The 18,078-nt window shown below is 38.1% G+C and overlaps 1 protein-coding gene and 1 long non-coding RNA gene across 3 annotated transcripts in view; one reads left to right on the top strand and one right to left on the bottom strand.

Annotated features, from left to right (window-relative positions):
• Window positions 1-9,206, bottom strand: part of igsf9bb (immunoglobulin superfamily, member 9Bb) — a 119,944-nt gene extending 110,738 nt beyond the window's left edge. The window contains exon 1 of the mRNA XM_084388116.1: window positions 9,003-9,206. Coding sequence (XP_084244242.1) covers window positions 9,003-9,066 — 64 coding nt within the window. The 5' untranslated portion in view covers window positions 9,067-9,206. The remainder of the gene's footprint in view (window positions 1-9,002) is intronic.
• A 172-nt stretch (window positions 9,207-9,378) lies between these two features.
• On the top strand, window positions 9,379-12,076 carry LOC311277505. 2 transcript variants are annotated; one of them, XR_014625270.1, is made up of 3 exons: window positions 9,379-9,459; window positions 10,600-10,637; window positions 11,196-12,076. It is a non-coding gene; the product is annotated as an uncharacterized lncRNA (long non-coding RNA). The 2 variants fall into 2 exon arrangements; XR_014625271.1 differs by having other exon boundaries at window positions 9,441-9,547; window positions 11,196-12,075.
• Window positions 12,077-18,078: the final 6,002 nt, after the last annotated feature.

Genomic DNA, 18,078 nt, shown 5'->3' with positions numbered 1-18,078 from the left:
TTTCATCTTTGTATATATGTGTAACACACCCAGCTAATGCAGAGCTAATGGAAAGTTCAAAAGAGCAGCATTTCATAGTAATATTAATTACTATTACCCCCCCCCCCCCCCCCCCCCCAAGTAAAAAACTTACTGACCCCAAACTTTTCAACAGTAGTGTACCAAACCCAATCATTTTTCAAACTGCACAAATCCCAAATTCACCTTTATGTTTCCTACTGACCCAACACTCAGAAATTCATTTTTCCTCTTCCAGATGCTAGATCATGATTCTTCCTCTTCACCCTCTGACGCTGAGTCAGACTAAACACTGGCATCACTCCTCCATTAGTCAGCACTCTAACCACACCGCTGGAGTACCATCTACTGAGCGTCCTTGATTATCATCATTTTCATTTGTGCCAATCAAAAGGGACATTTCTTTTTCTAAACCCAAGAAGTGTTTAAAGATATATCACTGCATTATCAATGGATCATCCACAAACGACACAGAAACAAGGTTCTTCAATCATTTTGGTGTGCTGTAGGCCGTGGCCACATCACAGATGCAGATCTAAACGAGCAATGAGAGTGTATCGATCAATAGGCCCATGCTCTCAATTCTTAAAAGATCAAAGACTTTCTGCTCAGTGATTTCCAAAGTGCTAAACCAGACGTTAAGCTGTACTTAGACCAAGAGAGTGATTTCCACTGACTAAACACACAGTACATGAAAAAAAAACAGCTCTTCCATTCCCGGTGTGGACGATACATAAAATTAAATAAAGCAAAGGTTAAAAGGTAAACAAGGTTCTTGAAGTGGATGTCAAAGTCACAATAGATAATAGCTAAAGACTATAGTTATACAAAGACGGTGCACTCAAATTATTATGAATGGGATGGGAGAAAGTGCAATGTGCAATAAGGCAGAATAAGTACCACCTTCTAAATAAAAGAGAAGTATTCGATTTTGGATGCAGCGTCAGTGTTCTGAGACACACACTTAGGACTGCACATGGGCATTGGTTGGTCCAGCCTGAAAAATGCATTATGTTTGTCATGATTTGAGTGTTTAGAAGCAAAATTTATGAGACAGTTATTGTTAGATTTCATTGGTGATTTCAAATATGAAATTGAATTGCAAGCTTGGTGAACAGCTTTGGGGAATTTGATGTTTCCCCATTCAAAGTGGCAGGAGCTGTACTTGAATGACTGAAACAGCTGCCCAAGAGGCGTTTCAAAGATGGCCGCCGAGTGAAACGACTTGGGACTTTGATTATAGCGTCTGCCAAATGCATAAATGTAAACTTGATAGTTTTACATCATTGTATAAAATCTAGATCTTTAATGGCACTTAAATGAAGTTAGTGAGTGTCATGACGTGAATAAATCAGTCATCTGGCATGTTCTCCAACATGGGAGGGGTGTTTTTTATGTGTTGATGAGCTTGAATTAGAAACATACTTTCTTTACTTTAACGCCAGAGCTAAGTCATGCATAATTAACTGAATTCCACAGGGCTCTTTTGAAGGTATCTATATATGGAACATCTTCCATAGTGTTGTCTTGCATGCATCTACAGAGTAAGAGGAAGACTGTATTTGGGGGAGGGGGACCTGAGTCAATGCTGGCCCAAATACCAGCTGATTGACATATAAGGGTTAGTGACTTTTATGGAACAGGCCCTTTGCCCTGGGCCAGAGGTGGCCTGTTACTTCCTATCCACATCAATCGGGTCGCAGGCCGGCCTTTGGTGAAAAATTGATGCTAGAGCATCAAGGTTCAAGGAGTATGTAGAGTATGTGAGTGGTGAATGATTTCATTGAGGAAGATATTAAAAATAAATCTTAGAAGACCAGGGTTTCAAGTTATTATTATATATATATATATTATATATCATTATATATAGCCTATGTAACTATATAAATTTATACTACAGGGCTGTTGAATGCTTGAATCTGATTGGTTGATGAACGTTCTAAAATGTGCAATTATTTTCAGGGAAACGCACAGCTAAAGTAGTTCCAGGCAGCTCTTGACCGAATTACAGTTCCATATCACTTTGCCAAGTTATTTCAAAGGTCCTTCAACAGCAAAAGAACCAAAACACACAACAACATTGACAGTGACCAAGCAAATAAATACAGTAAACGATAGTATAAAAATATGTTTTATACAACTAATACAATATTTTACAATACAAACTAAATATTTTAGTATTTTTTTATGTTTTTTAATGTTTTTTCTCTCATAAATGAGAAAACAGCCTAAAGTACTGAAGTACAACACAGATTAAACAAGTTAAGCGAAACAAGTTACAGTATTCTTGTTCAAAATGCCTTAATAATCACAAATTGTGACCCTGGACCACAAAAAAAGTCTTATGGGTAAATTTTTTTTAATTGAGATGAAATTTAATTAATTAATTTAAATGAATAAATAAGCTTTCCATTGATGTATGGTTTGTTAGGACAATATTTGGCAGAGATACAACTATTTGACTATTACAACTATTACTGCAATCTGAGGGTTCAAAAAAATCTAAATATTGAGAAAATCACCTTTAAAATTCTACATTTATGTTGCCGATTGTGCTGCATCCACTCACAAAAATAAATTTTTAATATATTTAAGGTAGGATAGTTACAAAATATCTTCATGGATCATGATCTTTACTTAATATCCTAATGATTTTTGGCATAAAAGAAAAATCGATAATTTTGACCCATACAATGTTTTGTTGGCTATTGCCACAAATATACCCGTGCGACTTATGACTGGTTTTGTGGTCCAGGGTCACAATTATCAAAATTTTTAAAATACAATATGATTGTACGGTGATCCATATAACAATATAATATTGTATCGCCAAGTCACTGCTCATTTCCAACTTAAATGTGATCAGGGAAAACACAACAATACTACATTGGGGAACTAATGTACTGAGTATGTAACTTAAAGGTGAACTAAGTAACTTTTTTTACCTTAACTGAACCGCTTCGGAGTCATTGGAATGGTTATATTACTTATTTCGGGTTGAATGGTGGTCGTTTCGCACCCCCCTGGTGCCCGTGAGCGGAAAATACGCACTTGCAACTTTGGGCCGGCGGGCAGGAAGTATCGCGTGATATCAGGTCTCACGATGTAACGAATTGCTTTACGGCAAAAAAATCTGCTAAAATTCTGTCATTATTGCGCTCCCTCACGCTGTTCGAACCCGAATGAAGTGTTTTAAAGAATGTCCCATCTGCTTTGATGTCGTTGATCTATTCACCTTATTCCGGAAGTAGCACTGGGTGGCGCCATCCGCGTAATCTCACTTCCTGGTTTAGCTACTTAGCGCTTTGTTTGCCCTGGTCCAATCTGTTATCTATCTTGATATAAGTAGATAGACTATAATATTATAGCCAAATGCGTTGGCCTACGGTTATTAACAACTGCTGCAACGTACTAAAGTACATTTCACTTGAAGCTTTTGAAACAATGCCACAATCAAATTATTTAATAGCTGTGTCTTTCTAATAGCTATTACTTAGTTATGAAGATGTGCACAAACACTACTACATGTAAAGTTTGAAACATTATTACACCACAGTTTGTTTGCTTAATCACCAGATACATGTGCAGTGTATAGCCAACAGATGAGAAAAAAATAGCCACGAACTGGTGTAGAAAGAAAGTAGAGCCTCAACTAGATGAACAAGAGGGTAACGTTAGCTTAGCTAACTGCTAGCTGCAATTTCTTATGGTTTGATCTCTAACACAAGTAATGGCTGTAAAATAAATCCAGCGACTGAATTCTAGAGGACCATAGCTTTCAAACAAGGTATAGCATGTGTACTGTATGTGTCCTGTAGTGAGACCATTACAACATTAGATGTTTGTGGCTAATGTAGGCTAAACACTACACATCGGCCGGGCTGCGATCAGACAGGCAGACGGGTCATATAAACACCTAAAAGTCGTTTAAAAATTACCCCGAGAAACAGTGCATTGCTGTGCTGTTGGTACACACGTACATAGCACATTTGGCACAAATTAGCTTATCTTATGTGACATTTTATCAGTGAGACTTCTCTGCAGTTCTCCTCGAAATTGAATGAGGGTCCGCTAAACCGGAAGTTGGTTTACAACGGAAGTACTGGACAGAAGTAAAAGTGGGCGGGGCGGAATAAGGTGAATAGCCTCTGGTATCTGAGAGTCGCCAACGAGTTTTTCGACAGTGTTGTCAAATATCTATTCCGAAGCTGTAGGGGGAGCTCTATAGAGAAACCTGCGAGCAAAAAGCGAGAATACAGCGAAGAAATTCCCGAAACTGCATAGCCCTGCTTTAATAGCAAAGTCATAGAACTCATCTATCATCACACATCTGTCATCCCATTATTCTCCCCAAAAAGACAGAAACTCAGATAATGGCCAGAATTTGTATCCAACTTCCTAACAGTTGAACGAGTCTGTGGATTATAGAAACATCCAGTTCAAAAAGGCTCTACCCACAAATTTTTGAATGAGACAAACTCTTCCATTGCTTCAGCGGGGAGTCTGCTCAGGCACATGGTTTGCACTGGCTGTGGTGGTGGACTACACTGTAAGCGCTAGAAGAGGGAGAGTATCAGAGACAGGAAACTGCCTTTGAAGTGCTGAGAAAGTAGAAATGGAATCCAGCCACAGACATAGATAAGACATTCACTTCAGAGTCTATAGTGCTAGGAAGCTTTCTGAACATTTTTGTCCATTTTTTTCTGTTTAAAACTGAACAAGATATCCTGAACGCAAATGCGATACACAACCTACTGCACTTCATATATATATGAAGTGCAGCAGGATGTGTTTTACCAATGCATTGGAGTAAGAAAACGGAGTGTCTTCACACCAAGTGCAAATAGCCCAGCTTGTTGACAATCTTGTTGACAGAAGCTTTTGACGCGACCGACCCAAGTTCAAATTCCGAACTCATTCTTCTCCCTTTTCCCATTGCATATCAGCTTGAAGAGGCGTTTATTTTAAATAAAAAAATTAAGAAAATATTCGAAAAGTAGAAATAAAGTGCCTAAAGATTTAGATAAAGATCACATCTAACTGCTATTTACACTTAGAGCAAAAAAAAAAACTGCTATTGTAAAATGTAAAAAGCATCTATTGCTATTTTCACTTAGTGCCGTAAGAAAAATTAACTTTACTCAAGATAAATGCCCGGTTTTACAGAGAAGGCTTAAGCCTAGTCCAAGACTAAAATGCATGTTTGAGCTGTTTTAACTTAAAGCAACTTGCACTGGCATATCTTAAAATGTCAGTGCCATTGTTTTTTAAGGCACGTTTATAAAAGCTACTTAAATGTCCTAATTTAACTAAAGCCTACTCCTGGCGTAATCTAAGACCTGTCTGTGAAACCAGGCGATAAAGTTATAATATCTTAAGCAATTTTGCTTCCCAAGTAAATTAATCTTGTTTAGAGAATGTTTAGATATTAAGCGGTGTTGCAAGACACGAAAACAAGACAACATACTGATTAAGAAATATTTTTTTTATTATTAATTGAATCTCCCCCCACCCCCCACCCAGTCCTATAAATGCAAAAGAAAACAAATGAAAAGTAACTATAATAAAACTTAAAAATGTATGTTTTCTAATAGTTGTTTTTCTTATTTGTTCTTTATAACCCAAAGCATTACCCCTCCCTCAGAATCACTGGAGCCAACAAAATTCATTTGGAAATTGGCTGCCTCAGCTGTGCGCTCATGGTTTGCATATATATATATATATATATATATATGTGTGTGTGTGTGTGTGCTATCAGTGCAAGTCTGCTGTTTTCATTGTTTGATTAGAACGCCTGTCATGGATTTGGCTAGATAGCTGACATTATAAATCAGAATTACAAGACATTGAAAGTATCGGTCAAAAGAGCCAGTAAGTTGAAATATAGCAATTTGGGGGTTCTTTCTTTGCAATCTGTACTACCAAGACATAGAAACGACCATGATGGTGATGGTGACATGCTCGTGTGAGTTGTGTTGGAAATTCGGCCAGATGTGATGACAGGCTGCTTGTTTGTTATATAAACTATTGAATCTTTTCCACGAGGAAGAATCCTACACGCTTATCATTCTGCTGGATCAAGCTATCACAGCCTGAGGATGAAAGAGAAGTGATGACTGTTGGAAAACACAATGTTATCCAACACCGCTTAAAAATGAGCAGCTGTCAGGTCCCCCGCTAGCCCTCCTCTAACAAGCTTTCCATGAAACATATAGACTGCGGTACAAACCTCCAGAGCAAGCTTTCTTTAGATTCTCCTTTTCCAGCTGGCAGCTACATGAGTTAAGAACCCGGCAGAATGTAGTCTGCTAGCATGTGCTAACTGCTAAAACAAATCATCATCAGCTCAAATCACATCCTGTCTACCCAAAGTCAAAATTTTGGCTGGTTAGCATGGCCTGTTAGCCCCTCATAGATGCTGTAACTATGACATTGTAGGGCATAAAGGGTAATATAATATAATATTATATTATATAATAAGCAAATTTGAATGCTTTCTGAAGGATCATGTGATATTGAAGGAACTACTCTCATTCCGGCGTAATAATCAAGGAACTGTGCGGCCGTACCATGGGTGCAGCAGGCGTAGTGATATGACGCAGCGCCTGAAAATAGGTCTAATAGGTTAGACAAACTTAGTCCCGGTCACGTTGGAAGAAGTTACCGAGCTGGGGACTATTTTTAGGCGCTGCGTCATATCACTACGCCTGCTGCACCCATGGTACGGCCGCACAGTTCCTTGATTATTACGCCGGAATGAGAGTAGTTCCTAGCCATATAGGCTTAGAAAATCGCAACTTTTCATTTTCCGTCGATCTTAGTACACGGTTTAACTACAGAAGAGTCAAGTTTTAAATAGGAAAAATATTGAAACTCTTTGGTCATTTTGAAAGAAATGCTACTGGACTCGTCTGAATCAATGATCTATGCTAAGCTATGCTAAAAGTGGTACCGTCAGACCCGGAGTTCGGCTGAATGGATTCTAAAACGGTAAAACTCATCTGTTTAACTCTGGGGGAGTTGTAAAATGAGCATATTTCCGAAAAAAGTGGAGTATCCCTTTAAATTGTAATAATATTTCACAGTATAACAGTTTTTACTGTATTTTTGATCAAATATATGCAGCCTTTGTGAGCATAAGAAACTTTTTTTTTTTTTTTAAACATCTTAACGACCCCAAAACAATCTATTATATTATATTATATTATATTATATTATATTATATTATATTATATTATATTATTTTATATTATTTTATATTATATTATATTACTGTATATTATACTAGTCACATTTCATGGCTCAGGTGGTTAGCTCAATTCTTTTGAGATGAACGAGATCTGGCAGCTCTCTCCAGGTATTATAAACCTCCTTGTCAATCTAGACAAATTTAGATAAAAAGATCAATTTGAGCCCCAGCCAAAATGACATTCGAACAAACACAAAACTAGTTTAAAAGGGGAAAGCTGTTGGGCACATGCTCTTCTCATGAGGGAAGATGGTCTGTTCCTGAGGTGGACTGCTAGAGGTCTCAACAAGTTCAGTGCGGTCAGCTAGCATTGAGCCTTGAGGGCCTACAGTACCTGGAGCCATGCATCAGCTCATGACTCTCAGACTGCTGCCTCCCAGTCCTCTGTTTAGACAGAGCAACAAAGCATAGATCTGGCACCTGGCCAGTTTATGGGCCTGTTTGCCAGCTAACAGCTTGAGACGGGAGGGTGAGGGCAGGGAGAGATCTGCATTAGGGCTGGGATAGTGCAGCGTGGCTCTGACACACAGGAGGGAGACACTGAGCGAATGTAGCAAAGTGCACAGTCAGAACAGCAAGGTGAAATACGTCTCACTGTCAGATTAAGGGGATGACACAGCTCAAAGGTAAGATGATCACATTCTGCTTTTTATACATAAAAATTAGGGGTTAAAGAACACCTACATACAGCAACATATCAAACCACGTATAATGTCTCTCTTGACATATTTGACATGTATGATTATTCATAGTGCATGCAATGAAAAAGTTCTCAAAATGTGACCCAAGATTGGATGCTCCTTGCTGCTACACAGTTAGCAGCCCTCTAGTGGAGAAATTGGAAATTGCAGGGCTATGTGAGTCCATGAACCCAACATTTGAAATAAAGACAGACCACTTTTTTAAACTAGTCTGAACTGAAGGTCGGTCAGATTCACAGAATACATCTTGAATTACAATTATGATGGCTCTATTAGAGTGGCCTCGTGTTTAAAAAGCTAAAGACATCTGAGGAAGGTCAGGAAAGGCAGAATATTCATAAAGTGAATTACTATAACAACCTACAGCACAAAATGACTGATATATTAAAATACTACTGAGCTAAAAGCCCCTGCAGATGTGTAATTAAAGTTCCCCAATTCATATTTTCAGAGCTTAAATATAGTTCAAACAAAAATTAAAACTTTGTCACCATTTACTCAATCTCATGAGGATGCAAAACCTAAAGAACATGTTGGGCAAAATCAGCCTCAGCTAGCTCAAATATACAATGAAAGTGAATTGTAACATATAATTTTGTGCTCAACAAGAAAAAGTACATCCATAAATGTTCATTTTGGAGTGATCAATCCCTTTAATTTAATCGAACACACTTAATATGGAGTATACAAGCCTAAAGTACCTCATGGTATTGAAGAACAGACGAATATGGATGAATAAACAGCTCAAACCCTCGTTTTGCAAGCTCAGATGACTTTTTAAAAAACACTAGCACTTAAACAGAAATGTCACTATGGCATAGTAATAATATTTATGCAAAGAGAAAACTATAATTATATAACCCAGAGCTGCTATACTGCTGTTTACTTTAAAATATTCCACATGATCAAATTAGAATTTAGATATATTATTAGAAATTAACTCAGAATGACCCAATCCCAGAATTTTATTTTAAACTCAGCAATATCTCACAACAAACATAAAGCTGTATATAATAAATTGCACTTCAACTCACCTTGAGCAGCTGTTCCTCTGGTGCTGAATACACTTGCTATCAAAGTGGCCACATACCAAATCATAGTACTATTGCCAACCAGAAAGAAACCTCATCATATCTCAAAGTGCCCCTTTCAATAAATCATTCTTAGCCGAGCCCCTGGACGTTAGACACACTGTCAGCTGTTGATACCCTTTTATTCATGCCCTGCATACTTTTCTCCGACGGTTCCCTTCATTCTTTCCCTCCCCTTCTTTCCTTTCGCATCCTCTCTCGATGAAATAGAGCACCTGCACCAGCGCACGGCAGCCAGACGCGGCTTGATGGCAATGCCAGCGTGAAACCAAGCGTGACAATTTAGCTGTTAGCTCCGCCCCCGCTCTGATTTCATTGGCCAGTGGGGGAGGCGTCGGGGCGGGTATTGGTCGCCTCTCCGTCGCTCTCCATGTAAAAACTGAGAGCACCGCGTTTCAAGGTGAGTTGGAGCGTGAAGTGGCGTCGGGACCGCAGTATCATGCGCAAAAGCGAAGTCGTGTAAGCAGACTGTCGGAGACCCTCCATAGGTATAAAGCAGCGTGTGGTGAAAGTTAAATGTGTGGAGGGGTAGACGTCAGACTTTCGTGTGGGAAGGAAATCCTCAACCTGTATGCGTCATTCGCAATCGCATTTCATCCCATCGATTGCAGTGCGCGCGGTGTTAGGATTGAGACATTAAACTGGATCCACACTGAATTGTCCGTTAGTAGTGATGTCACTTGTTAGTGACATCATGGTTGAACCAAATTTTTAGCTCTAAACTAATTCTAGAAGGAGGCAAGTAACTAGAGCACTATAATAATATGACACCGTTATTATGAGTCAAATATATATGCACATCATGAATCAGTCCTCCCAGCGTCCAAAAGAGTCCAAAAGATGTAGTATAAATGACTCATTTGATGGTCACACCAACCTTTCCATTTAAATAAATAAATAAATAAATAAACAATCTGTCATTTACTCAGCCTTAAGTAATTCTAAATCCACATGCTTTTTTTCTAGCCTACTCTAAAACAAAAATGAGAACTTTTAAAGAATCTTAACACAGCTCTTTTCCATACAGTATAAATGCTGTGTTGTTTTAACCCAATTTTGGGTCAAATATGGACAAACTCAAACATTGGGTTAAAAATGTAATTAAAAAAATGTAACCCAATGGCTGGGTTTGTCCATATTTGACCCAAATTTGGGTTAAAACAACCCAGCATTTTTTAGAGTGGTCCAGAAGTTGTTAATCATGCAAGTGTAGTCCAGTTGAACAGATTCTAAGACCACAGTGTCGTATTACGAAAGAATAAAAGAAAAGCAAGAACTGGCAACACATCGCTTTTAACAATGGATAAAATTCCCCCGATACTAACCCATTCTGTCAATGTGATGGGTAATGATTCTCTGATAGTGACATCTTTAAAAACGTTGTCCATAAAACCTCTTGCAATAGCTTTATGCAAGGAACGGACATTATTTACTGAAACATCATTCACATCCATGTTCAGTTCACATTCAAAAATAGTGCTCAGACTTGATTTTATTGTTTGGTGACTCACATATTCACCTTTTTTTTTTTTTTTTTCAGAAAAAAAAAGTCAACTTATGGGTTTGGAACATCATGGGGTGAGTAAAAATAACATAATTTCCTCTCAAAGCACTTTATTTTATAAAAGTATTTTAGCTGATACATATCATAGTATATTGTTAAAAGCTATGAGCAGCTATAGGCTGTTTTCTGTAAAAAATTAAAAAATTAAAAAATAATTTCCAGGAATACAGAGCTGTCAAATAATTACAGTGTACATACATATTGTGTTCTTTGCTAAATTTGAGCATCCACAAATCAGCCTAATAGGAGACTGATCAAGCTGGAAATTCACATGTAGCATCTCACTTACAATTTAAGGGGTAGAATCTGCTATACAGTCCATTTGAGCAATGTTTTAAATGGAAATTCTGGTGTTCTGCCAATGCTTATAAGGCTTTAAAAGTTACATCCACTTAGATTTTGTTATTGATATTCATGTATTGTTTCTGTTTTGGGTTGGTTTGTCACGTGTTTTAGTTCAGCTTCCTGTTTCAATTAGTTTCTAGGATTTTTCATTGGTTTGATTATCATGCGCACCTGTCATTCATTTCATTGATTGGTTTGTTTGTATTTAAGCTCCGTGTTTCTTTCAGTTCATTGTCTGTCCGTTTCGTCACCTTGCACTGTACTATTGAGGTATGTGATGTTTCCGCCCTGCCTCCCACATCCTCTACCTGTTCCGAGACGACCAAGAGAGCCATTCCTAAGAATTCTGCCTATTCCGTGTCGGCCGAGGAGGCCACTTTTAATTAGTCAGTTTGTCCAATATCGGCCAGGAAGGCTGTTTGTTAAACCCAGCCTGCACTGCCCAGTCCTTCAGCCCTGTCTTCACTGCCTCCCATCAGCTCTTCCTCTCCTTATACGTCACCTGCCTCGGGCTGATAGTTCACCAGCTCAGCCCTAAGCTGTTGACCCGTTTGCTCCGTCTAGTATCTCCGAGCCCATCACTCCACCTCGGCCCATCGACTGTCAACTCCACTGTGGCTCCTCGCCCCCTCGGCTCCACCTGGGACCATCGTCCCTACAGTTCTACCAGGCTTCCCTAGCCCTCTTGGTCCACATTGTGGTCACTCTGCCATCGCCATGGAGTTACGGGCCATCATCTGTGACTCATCCCTTCACCCCTTTGGCTCCGTCAGGCTCCTCCTTCCCTCCGGCTCCACCTCAGTCCTCAGGCGCACCAGCTCCGCCTCAGTCCTCCAGCACCCTGGTTTCACCTTGGCCGCTCGTCCCCACGGCTCCGTATGGTCTCCAGGACCTTCTGTGTTCCCCGGTTTCTTCGGCTCCGCCTGGGTCTCCAACGCCCTCAACCTTGTCTCAGTCAGTCATCTCCCTGGTTCTGCCTGTCAAGTCTCCACCATGGCTTCCCCCTCCAGTGTACTGTCCTTATCCACTGTGTATAAACCCACATTCAATGACACAAACACTGTTTAGAGGCAAAAAAAAGTTTAATAAAGGCTTTATGAATTATTGTAACCTCTTACTCATTTGTCTCAGTATATACATTTACTGTCAAGTTTTATGCACCCACTCACCCATAAGATTTATTAACCTGCTTGAAAATATAGTTAATATTTGTAGGTACAGCTATATATACGTTATTTAACAGTAAGATGTGTTTGTATTCCCTGAGGTGAAAAGATGAAGATATGTTTTCCCTCAGGTAAGAAATGCACATCTGTTGGGTTTGACACCAGCTGCAAAGTGCTATGCAATCATCTGAACTGAAAATAACACACAGGCCTCAAAATTATCTCGATTTCCATAACCATTTTATAGCTGAAGGGCAGATAAGGATATTCAGCCCTACAACTCACCTTCAGATAGGTCATTATAATGTGGTTCAGGAAACCATGCTTAATTCGGTTTTTTGTTTGTTAAACAGCTTGTTGCAGTTATCTTGGACTTAAATCGATTTGATTTATTACAAAAGTTAACCTGTTCAGTAATGAAAAAGAAGAATCAAGAAAAAGTAGGGCAAAGTATCCATCAGCATTTTCAGATTCACTTTTATTCTTATTTACGTTTGATCCTTCGATTTAAATTTTTTATTCAAAGCTGATTCATTAGGGTAAATTTCATTTATTATGTCAATTTTGCAAATGGGCATGGTCTTGGTTTGTGATTTTTCACACTGAAAGTATTTTGAGAGTGTGGGTTAAGCTCTCGACTGATGTTGAAGATAAATGGGTTTGGAACCACCTTAACCTTTAAAAACCTGTCTGTGCTGTAATGCGCACAAACAATTCCAGAGATAAAGATCAGCCTATTTATAGAAATAGCCTTTCTTTGGGATATATATTTTTTTCTTTAGTGTACTACAGTGGTCTATATACAACACCAGACTTTTGATTTGAGATCCATGCTTTATGCTGTATAGAACATATTTATGTTACGCAGACAGTGTTGCCGTCATCTTGGACTTATGTCGGCACTACTGATTGATTTGATTTATGAGTGAACGTGTTCCATAATGGGGGTTATTCAGATAAAGTGAGTTGGGCTGGATATCAATCAGCATGTTCAGAAGTAGTTCAATTCTGACTCACAAGCTTTCATGCTGATTCATTGGGGTATATTGTCAATTTTGCTCACATTCTGTATGAATTCTGTAAATTGTGCATGGCAGTGATTCACACTTATAACTTGTCATTTTGAACAATTCATTAAAAGAAGAGGCTTCATAAGAGTCATTTAGCATACAGATTTGGCCCATTTTGGTACAATTTTATTTTTTATTTCCAGCTTTCCAGTAGGTGAACTTAAAATCAGAGTTCACCAAAAAATAAAATTCTGTCATCATTTTCTCACCATGTCTTTCCAAACCTGCATGACTTTATCTGGAACACAAAAGAAGAGGTTTTGAGTTTGAGAGTGTGTGTGTGTGTGTGTGTGTGTGCGCGTGCGTACGTGCGTGCGTGCGTGAGTGTTGTCCATATATCAATGCATGGGTTTTAACCCCAACATTCTTCAAAATATTGTTCCACAAAAGAGGTTTAGAACAACATGAGAGTGATTAAATAATGACAAAATTAAAATTTTTGGCTGAACTATTTCTTTAAAGGATATATTTAAAATGCTGACCAGAAAATCAGGAGCACTCTGTATAATAAGAATTAATATTAAATGTGCATGCATCATAAATTAGCTTCTCCGGGGCATGAGGCTGTAGTAGCTCTGAGTCATGAAATGCTTTAAACTTTTCATATGTACCCACAGGGGACAATAAATAAGACTTTTGTGTTTTTCCACTCCATTAGAAGATTTGCATATATCAAAAGAACAGCAGATGCTCTGCACTATAGTTTGTCAGTTCTCTGTGCTCAGGGCATATTTGGGCAGTCTGGCATTTCATGAAATGTTAACCACTGTCGACTTGACAAATACTAGAATGCAAATCATCTATGGCTAGGCTCTTGTGTTCCATAAGAAATACAAAGACAACAGATAAACAGCTTGCCAGTGTACTGGCTAATGTTAATGCTGCTTGTGGCTGGATGTTTTCACTCTCTGATACGTACAGAGGCAACACAAAAAACTAGTGAGAAAATGACTTCAGATGTTCTTTTTTTATCCGATTATTATTTGATATCATTTTATATATCAGTTTGTGACATCATAATGGTTTATCTGAATGTTGAGCATAGTTCAGCCTATAGTCTGTCACGAGACCCCTCAGAACCCTCAGAAAGGGTTTTGACTTTGGCTTGGCTTTGTTTGTGCTGTGAACAATGCCGATGAATGGGGAATAAGCAGTATGTGTACCTCATTCCTAAAATGTTGATGTTAATTGTTTACCATTTAGCAACTCTGGTGTTACAATTATTTATCCGTGGTTTCCCTTAAAAGTAATTGCAATTGATCAGGAGCAACTAATTTGATCAATGTCATTGATTCCTCGATTAGAAAGACAAACAGATCTTCTCATTAGGTGTTTTTTTTTTGTAAATTGAGTTAAGAAATTAGTGTAGCCATTGCAGAAATTAAATCTCTGATGCTATTTTCACAGTCTTTGTGTCCACTTCCAAATAGAGTAAATGTGCAGACAGCAAATGAGCAACAAACACGTCTAAACAATAGTAAACAAGAAACCAGTTTGGTAAAATGACATGAAGTTATGCTCTTTATCTGATGAATCTCATTGCCCAACAAATCAGGAAGATCTTATCACAGAAAAAGGTACAGTAATGCAGAACAGGAGTTGCATGCGTTAGCACCATATTAGGGCCTTATTGACAAAATGCACCACATATGGGGAGGGGACTATCGATCCTCCTCTTCCCTCTTTAATGCTTTCTCATAGTTCTCAGATTCAATTGCTAGTACACTTTTCTGCACACAGCTTCCAATAGATCATCCCATGATGTTGAAAAAAAGTGAGTGTCCAAAAAGACCACATTAAAAATGGTATTATTGTAATGCATCATACTTTTGTAAACTCTCTCTTTCTCTCTCTCAGATGTTTGGACACTTATAAGTGCTGAGGATGTGTGTGCACACTCACCCTTAGCACATTTGTAATTGTATCTGTGTTTACCCATTTTGTTTACAGTGCCTTGAATGTCATGTTTCCAAAAACTGCATCCACAATAAGCTCTTTCATTTATAAATGACCTCTTCTTGGTTGCTGTAATCTACTGTATGGGCTGTTTAAAGCTAGTTGATTAGTGGTCAGCTGTTTAAGTTCTACATATTTTGTTAGCATCTGTACAATAAAGGGCACCTTTAAATGCACCTTTAATATGAACTAGTCAAAGTAATCCCTGTTCATTCTGGTCAGGGTTAAGCAAATAATTGGATAGCTGTTGGCTGGCACTGCTCCACCCCTGTGCCCATGGGAAGTCTGGCATACACGCCTGGCTGTGGCACTTTGGATTTGGGGATGGGGGGGGTGTAAAGTAGGTCATATGGACTCCTGTCAGCTACAGTCTGCTCGTGACCAACACCCCCTACCAGTAATTCATTAGCCCTACTCAAAAGCATCAGCTAGTTGAACTGTGTTTGGACTATAACTGTGAGTACTTGTGGTGAAAGCACAGAATCAGCCCTAATGATCAATATGTCGGGTCGTTAGTGTGTCAGTGGCAACTGTCCTCTAGTTGTTACCAGCATGTTAGATTTTACTACAGCGAACACAAACTGTAAATATGTGCATAATTCAAGGTCACTGCGGTTTTTTTGGTGCTGTCACATCGCATATAAAGATGTCATCTAGCCCAAGTGTGTAATTCATGTCCAACCATTACAGTGAACCCATTTCCTAATGATTAGCATGAAAAAAATCAGACATCTGTGACCATGTCTGAGTGCTGTATTTATTTTTCAACAATATACTGTTTTAAGGTAATTATGATCTGTCATGCATATGGCAGGCTGGATTTTTGAAAAGTTAAACTTACAGTTTTCTCAGTCGCTTTGGTGCATTTCTCACATCACTATTTACATTTGCACAACAGTTAGTTCAACCTCCACAACATTTAGTCATTTGTGCACATCATAGTAGCAGTTTCTCATTCCTTCCAACAAATTGCAAATGCTTTTGGACATGCAACAATTGCTTTCATACAACTCTCTGCTGTTTTATAACATTATCATTTGCTTATGTCATGTCAGTCAAAATGAACTATACTTGTGAATGCTGAATAGTCATTCCATATAAAACTAATAGTCCTCATTTCATTGCTTGAGTCATTACATACAAAAATATTGAACTAGTAGTCAAAATCTGTCAAGCAAATTTTACACATTTTTTTCTTTTTTTTTTTCCTGAAAAAAGCAAGACCCTTTCTCTTTTTCTGATTGCAAGAGATGATATTCGCTGTGATGTAGATGAAATTATGTGGCCAGACAGAGAGGAACGTCTGGATGTGCATGAATGATTACAGTACTATGTATGTTGTATGTTCAGTTCCAATATGTACTGCAATATTGTGTACAGTTGTGCACAGCTCTACCCAAAGGGAGTCTATGTTTGTTGTAAATAAGGGTGTATTTTTTCTTTTGCACAATGCTGTGAACAAATTAGAATTGCAAAGAGCATATGCAGTAAAAATGTGAAACATACATATTCAGTGTCTTGTACTCAGTTACCTCACTAAATACAGTAATGTGTAACTTTACTGTATTTTTCAAATGGCTGTGACTTTTTTGCATTGGAAAACATTTACAGAGTAAACTGTCATAATGAAAACATGACAAAGCCATTTGACTATCTTGTTCATAAACAATGGTGTCAGGATTTTTCATCTTGATGACACTGACACTTTCATTGACATGAATACTTGCTTTTGAGGAATGAACTATCAATTTTGAGCAAGTGACACGCTTTTGCAGGTTATCAACTAGGTTTTGCAGTTTGTACTAATTGTTTTGAGAACTGCATTAACTGTTGTGCAAATGTAAATAGTGATGTGAGAAATGCACCAAAGCGACTGAGAAAAACTGTAATTATGATCTGTCATGCATATGGCAGGCTGGATTTTTGAAAAGTTAAACTTAAGATCTGAAAGGTGTAATGGAATTATGTGAAACAAAATCACACTTACAATGAGTCTTACTTTACTTTTAAATGTCAATGTCCTTCCAGACAGGTCTTATTTTTTTTACTATATTCATATTACCAATTAGCTTCTGATATTTCTGGCCTATTCTGAACAGAATTAAATGTGGATAGATAGATAGATAGATAGATAGATAGATAGATAGATAGATAGATAGATAGATAGATAGATAGATAGATAGATAGATAGATAGATAGATAGATAGATAGATAGATAGATAGATAGATAGATAGATAGATAGACATGAAATACTTAGCTTCAAAAAATGAAAGACTCTTAGCTTCAGATGGTGTATGCCAAATTCCTTAAGGAATAAGATGCATTTCTCATGGTAACAGTTTGAGACAGGCTGATTGTGCGGAGATGAAGTGCTTCACATGATGCATTTCAGATTCATGAGTAAGTAAAACTATATATAGTGTACTTACATATTCACTCTCAGAAAAAAAGGTACAAAAGCTGTCACTGTGGCGGTACCTTTACAAAAGGTACACCTTTGTACCTAAAGAGTGCATATAAGTCCCTCAAAGGTACATATTGGTACCAAATGTGTACATATTAGTACCTAAATGGTACATATTAGAACCCTTTTGAAGGGTAGTGTCCCAGTGACAGCTTTTGTACCTTTTTTTCTGAGAGTATTGAGGTGGAAATCCTACTTGTGGCACTCGTTGGTTTCTAAAGCATTGCTGTAATGGCTGGTTGAAGACAGGATGAGTTGAGGAGGGGCCGGTCAGTTGCCTTCTGGACGTAATGCTCTCAAAAGTAGTGCAGTTATTTTCAGTACTTTGTGTGCATCCTGATCTTCCATCTGTGTGTATAAAACAGCCCCTCAAACTGTATCAGACCAAAGGTAGTTTATTGTATTTTTGATATTTTAACAGCCCAAGCATACAGAATATGTAGAATGATGCAT

The sequence above is a fragment of the Rutilus rutilus genome, assembly GCF_951802725.1.
Source record: "Rutilus rutilus genome assembly, chromosome: 18".
Taxonomy (NCBI): Eukaryota; Metazoa; Chordata; class Actinopteri; order Cypriniformes; family Leuciscidae; genus Rutilus; species Rutilus rutilus.
This window is presented reverse-complemented; position numbering and strand designations above follow the sequence as displayed.